The 6,159-nt window shown below is 58.9% G+C and overlaps 1 protein-coding gene and 1 pseudogene across 1 annotated transcript; one reads left to right on the top strand and one right to left on the bottom strand.

Moving 5' to 3' along the window:
- Positions 1–457: 457 nt before the first annotated feature.
- LOC119087279 (protein FAM246A-like) lies at positions 458–1,256 on the top strand. The gene is made up of 2 exons (XM_037202017.1): positions 458–525; positions 584–1,256. The coding sequence occupies exons 1-2, from the start codon at positions 458–460 to the stop codon at positions 1,254–1,256; spliced, it is 741 nt and encodes a 246-aa protein (XP_037057912.1).
- Positions 1,257–2,161: 905 nt separating this feature from the next.
- LOC114680979 lies at positions 2,162–4,769 on the bottom strand (annotated as a pseudogene).
- Between the last annotated feature and the right edge of the window lie 1,390 nt (positions 4,770–6,159).

Here is a 6,159-nt window from a genome sequence, read left to right on the forward strand (position 1 = left end):
CGCACGCACACGCACGCACGGCACGCACACGCACCTGGGTTGTGAGCTGAGGAAGGCTGATTCTTGTCCAGGCCAGCCTTCCCCTGCTGTGGCCAGGGCATGAGAGGATATGAGGTGGATTTTGATTCTGGCCTTAAGGTGTCTGTGCTTTAGCAGCCATTGCGCCATGTGCTTGGCCGCTGCCTAGAGGCCAACCTAAGTCCCATCTGGGGGCCCCAGCCGACAACGTGGTCCCTGGGCCAGGCGAATCCCTGCCTACTGGCACAGGCCCTCCGCAACCCGCGGCCTCCCGGGAGCCCCAGCCACGTAGGAACCGGCTCCGCCGGGGTTCCCCCAGGCCCGGTCGTTCCCACAGACGTCCCAGGAGCGCGTCCCCGCGGGTCCAGCGGTCGCTAGGCTGCAGGCTGGGGCCCAGGCCCTCTCGGCTGGGTTGGCAGAGTGGTGCAGGCGGCAGCGCATGGCGGCAGAGCCCGGGCGTTCGTGGACTCAGGCGCGCACTGCCTACGGCGTTAGAGAGGCGCTGAGGCGAGGCGTGGCCGCCGGCTGGACCCCGGCTCGCAGCCCAACGGGCCGGTCCCCGAAGATGTCCGCGCCCCGGGCCGCCTGCTCGCCTGCGCGGCCAGCTGCGGGCCGAGGCGGGGGGGCGGGCCGAGGCACCGCGGCTGATGCGGGTGGTGGAGCGCGCGCGGGCGCGCGAGCCGGGGCGGCGGGGCCCAGCGAGAGGAGCGACGCTCGCAGCGGCGGCGGCTCGGTGTGCTCGGTGTGCGGGGAGCCGCGCGGCGGCGCCACCTACCCCGCGGCGTCTTGGAGTGAGCGAGCGGCGGCTGCAGGAGGGGCTGGCGGCCGTGCGCGCCGAGCTGGGCGCGGGGCTCGAGGCCTGCGCGCGCGAGCTGCGGACCGAGCTGGACGCCCTGCGCGCCTTGCTGCCACCGCCGGCGCCGGCGCCACCCGCCCGCCGTGAGCCCCGCGGTCCCGCCCTGCTGCGGGCGCTCGGCACCGTGAACGCGTTGGTTTCGGCTCCAGGGCCGCGGAGAACGGTCCCGACGCTCCCGCGGACGGCCTGGCGAACCGAGCCGCTGCCCGGAAAAACTACAAGAAAACCCCAGTGCCTTCAGCGGCTGCGCAAGGCGGAGGAGATTGAGGGGCTCCGGTGTCCCCAGAAGGGGGCAAATTGGCTGATGTACGGTCCTCCTACAGACCCCCCAGATGCCAATGATGCTCCATTATTTAAAGGGTGGGCGGCAGAGGCTGCGTAGATGGCTTTGCGCTATGGTGATCGCCACCCGGGACTGAGGCTGCGCTCGCTGTAGAGCCGCTTTTGGCCTTGAAGCTGGGGGAGAATCTGGACCAGAGTGTTACTGCTGTGGAGGAGCTGGCATAACCGAGGGATCTGCAGCCCGGAGGCAAATGGTTGCTCTTTTTTTCTTTAAAGTCCTAGGGGGCAGGCAGGACCTCCATGCACTAGAATAGTGTCAACTCTGCACTGTGTAACAGACTTTAGGGACATAGGGAGCTGAGACAGCGCCATGAACAGACATCAGTCTGCTAGCCACCTCCACGGTAGTGTCATGTTGCCAGTATCCCTTGGACTCAGCCCCGGACAGTTATAAGAAGGACACAGCCCTTCACTTAGCCCTCCCGACAGTCGTCAAGACCGGCTTCTCTCTAGAAAATGTTCCTCAGGGTAATAATTCCCCAGAGTGCCACCAGGCATAGCACACTTGCTGTCTGTCACCCAAACCAACCGACTCAGTGCCTTCTGCTGGAGCTGCTTTTTCTTACGGACTGGCTTGGGATCACCACCAGGGTCATCGTTTTAATGTGGTACAGTAACCCTCTTCATTGGTCACCCAGCTTGTGTTTAAAATAAAATGTAATTTCTGGTATGGGTGGCATTTCTGAGATGCACTGATTTCTCCCTTCCCTTTGACCGGAGGTTCAAAATAACATGTGGGTGGGTGTCGGAGTTGGGTAGCTAAGTGGGTCTCAGTTTTGAAAGAAGTTTTCTACGATTGAGATGGACAAGAAGGCAGTCACTCAGGAGCCTCTCGGTTGTGTGGACGGGAACACTGAGGCCGAACTGAGGTTGGGGCAGGCTTCTCTCCCCACCATCCCCTTGAGCACTAGGCACACACCTCTTCTCAGCTACATTAGGCCAAGGTCAGTCTGCATCATTTATTGTGGAAGCAGGAGTCACCCACCCGTGGGTCTAGGGGCCCTGCCAGAGCCTCAGGCCGACTCCCAAGCCCAAAAGAGCCAGGTGCAAACAGGGCAGGGTAGAAACTGATGACCGGAGGGATGCTCCAGGAGAGGCTAATACCCTGCGCCCTCCAAGAGGTTGCTGGGGGCGGAGATTATCCACGAGCGGTCTGGGGTGCAAGCCCGGTGGCCCAGTCTGGGGTATGGTCTGGAACTGTGCTACCTGAGGACGGGCAAAGATGGGTCAAGACGGGACGGGGCAGGCAGAGAGGGCAGGGGTGGCAACCGAGGCTGTGGAAGGAGCCAGGCATTGGGTAGGGATGGTGGCTCCCACCTGCGCGCGCCCAATGGGTACGGTGTTTTCAAAGACTGTCCAGAGCACGGCCGGCTCGCAGCCCGGCGTGGTTAGAGACCCGAGTATCGGTAGTAGCGTAAGAGCCCCACAGCACTTGGCAGCAGTGAGGCCAGTGGAAAGGTGGACGTCAGGTTCACAGAGACCCCTGGACGGTGGAGAGAAGCTGGAACTCACCTCCCCTGCTCTTGCTCCTACCCACACATCCTTCCAGCCTAGATGGGACCCCACAGCTCCTTACCAGGTAAAGATAAGTTTTTTAGGGCAGACACAATGGCAGAGAAATTGGTATTGTCCCTGTCCTCCTCCTGGAGAGAATTCCAGTGAGAGAGGCTTTGAGGTTCTGTGTGTGTTTGTTTCCAAAGGTGGGAAGGGCCCAGGTGGAAGGTCTGGGAGATCTGGGGTGGAGTGAGGAGGGTCACCCTCCACGATGTCCACCAACACTCCTTTCCATTGCTCCCCCACCTCTTGAAAATCCCCTAAGCCCATGATCCCCCCAGACTCCACACAGACCCCTGTTCTCCACACAAACTCCACGACCCTCATCGGGAAGCATGCATGGAGTCACACAGCCCCTTCCTCACCACCAACAGTACGGCCAGCACCGCAAGCCCATCCGGGTGCCTTTGTGCCTCCCTCAGGTCCCGGTACTTGTGTTCATGTGGACCATGTGCATCTAGGAACAGAGCACACAGATGGTGTCCAGCTGCCCCCTGCTCCCTCTGCCCGTCTTCTTTGGTCCACCCTGAACCCACCTCCATAGAGCCATGCTTCTGGTCCAGGCTGTGCTCCGAGCCTTTGTGCCCTGGCTACCCAGTGAAGTGCAGCTGCAGGAGGCGGTACCCTGGTGATGCAGCCCAGCCCTCGGATCCCTGGCAGTTCTGCTGACCTGAACTTACTTGCAGTAACACTGGAGATGGGGAGCATATGAGAGCCCATTGCCTCCCCCCCCCCCGCCCCCAGCACATCCCCCTGCTGTGGAATCAAACTGCCCCAGCAGTGCCGCTGGGGGCTTGATTTCTCTCCAGCATCTTGACATCTAGCTGTGAACTGATTGCCTCGGGCATGGCTAACTTCATTTGCAGGGAGGATCCTGTCAACTCACTACAGAGTGTTGTAGAGCCTCCTCCGCTTGTTTCCCGAGGATTGGATTCCTGTGTGTGTCCCGTTCTCATAGTTTCTTAGTCCATTTGTGTATGTGTGGGTGGGGATGGGAGCAGTGAGCTCTTTGGGGAAGTTGCTTCCTCAGCTTTGTGTGTCCTGATCCCTGTGTATGATGAGCTTCCTGTAAGCTGTGTGGACTTCTTGCCTCTGTGTATTGGTCTTGACCTTATGATGCTGACCTGTATGACCATTGTTCTCCAGGGTCCAAGGGTCTAGAGGTGCTTTATCATAGCCTTGAAAGATGAAGGGCTCAAGAGTGTAGTTCCCGTTGGACCAAACGAAGGTCGATGTTGATGGGGGACTGGGCTGGGCCCCACAAGCAGGTGCTAGCTCCTTCCAGTGGGTAGGGCCTGAGGAAACAAGGCTGGAGTCTGCAGCAGGGTCGAGGGCTGTCTGGGAGTGCACTGAGGGTAGATCCATAACCCCAACATTGCTGGCTGAGGACTGGCTCACCTCCATCCTCCCACCACGCCTGGTCACAACTGCTCTCTAGACCCATCTGACTTAGCCACCAAGTCTGCAGGCAGACTGCCCCATAGACAGGTTAGATGGATCTGAGACATGGCTGCATACTCATGCTGGGGACCACCCCTGGCCACACCCACAGGCTCACAGACCCTGACCATGGATGACAGCGGACACATGTGGTCACAGCATGCCTGCTGCCTGGTGCCAGTCCTTTGGAGCACAGAGGCTGGCAGAGACCAGACAGATCCACATAGCCTGTTACAACTGTCCTCACCGCACTCTGGGTCTTGGGAGTCGTAGCACCAGGTACCTACAGACAGGAGGCAGGACTGAGCTGAGAACCACATGCCCTTTAAAGTTTCATCCTGGCCTCAGTCCAGGACCGGGCCAGGCTAGCCAGGAGAGGTTGTTCCTGTCCCCGCATCTCCTCCCAAACTCGCCCCACCACTAGTGGGTGAGCGGTGTCGGGCAGATCTAAGATCACACAGGCAGAGCCTTGGTGCTTACCCGTGGAGTCCACCTGGGCCACTGGCTGCATGGCGAGGAAGCGGAGCAGAAAGCCCAGGCCCACATGATGCAGCAGTGGTTATGACTCTGGAGAGCTGCAAACTGGATAAGAAACGTGTGGCCAGGCTACTCGGAGGGCTACTCACTCACTGGCTGGTGACAAGAGGTGTGGATAAGTATCCCGTGGACATGCTGGGGCGGAGCCACAGAGGGCCAGAGAGGCAGGGCCACAGAGGGTGGGGCTCAGGTAGGGCCACTAGGAAGAGGTGGGCTGGAGCTGGCCAGGCTGCTGCAGCCAGAGTAATGGTTAGCATTAATTCTGAAGGGTGCCCGATTATTCTCACAGCAGGACATGGGGGACAGGGACCTGGGGGGACATGCCAAAGCACCACCAAAGAAATTAGTTCAAATGGTGAGGGCACTTGGGATCCTAGTCACCAAGACTTAGGAGCTGAGGAGGGGAGGTGTGGATGTTTCTTGCCTTGCTACAAACTTGAGACTCCGACCCATCCCAAGTCCAGGTCCACAGCTGCCTTCCTACTGATGCACCTGGGTGAGGACTACCCTACTAACAGGTCTTGGAAGAAGCTGCAGCCCTTCTGTGGTGGGGACATTGCATTAGCTCAAGCCCCTTTACCCAAGTCCCAGGCAGTCAGAATGAAGTGTCTCTAACTCTTTGGCTTCCCTGTGTGTCATTGATCACTTGACAGTTCTGCACTTGGCCACCACGTGTCTGCAGGTGTGAGTAGATTTGGCCTAACCATGACTACCGGGAGTGGGCTGGAAGCCTGTCCCCGGGCACTCCAGTGCTCGGTATCTCTTTGCCACAGCCAAGGGAACACAGTGGAAAAGCACTAGCTTAGCATGTGTCCCTGGATTTACCCTCAGCAATTGCTAGAGGAACGTTCTTCCCAGGAGGAAATGGTGACCCAGAGAGCCCTGCTTCAGACGTGTTGGGGGATCCGAGCTCCCAATCCCTCTCAAAGGCCTCGGCAGTTCTTTCCTGACCCTGACCTGTCAGCCTGCTGTCACAGAACACAGCTAGCTCGACGACGACCTTGATCCTAGCTTTACCCTCGTTCCGAGTTTTGACCACCCAGGGCTCCTGCATGCATGTGGTGCGCGCACACAACTATAAAAACTAAAATACTGTGCTAGGCATGGTAGTGCACACCTTTAATCCAAGCACTCAGGATGCAGAGGAAGGTGGATCTCTGTGAGTCTGAGGTCAGCCTGGTCTACAACAGTGAGTTCCAGGACAGCCAAGGCTATGCATAGTCTAAAAAACCAACAAAATTAATAAAATGTTTAAAAGGAAGGTAAGCTTAAGGATTCCTTCCAGAAATTACTATCAAGAACCCCGTTGTCCCACAGAAGCAACGCAGTAAACACAGTATCTGGAGGCCGCCACGTTTCCTCTGCTCCTCACCCCAGTGCACCCCACCCCCTTTTCAGGAGGGAGCCCAGCC

Source organism: Peromyscus leucopus, unplaced genomic scaffold (genome assembly GCF_004664715.2).
Source record: "Peromyscus leucopus breed LL Stock unplaced genomic scaffold, UCI_PerLeu_2.1 scaffold_886, whole genome shotgun sequence".
Classification (NCBI taxonomy): Eukaryota; Metazoa; Chordata; class Mammalia; order Rodentia; family Cricetidae; genus Peromyscus; species Peromyscus leucopus.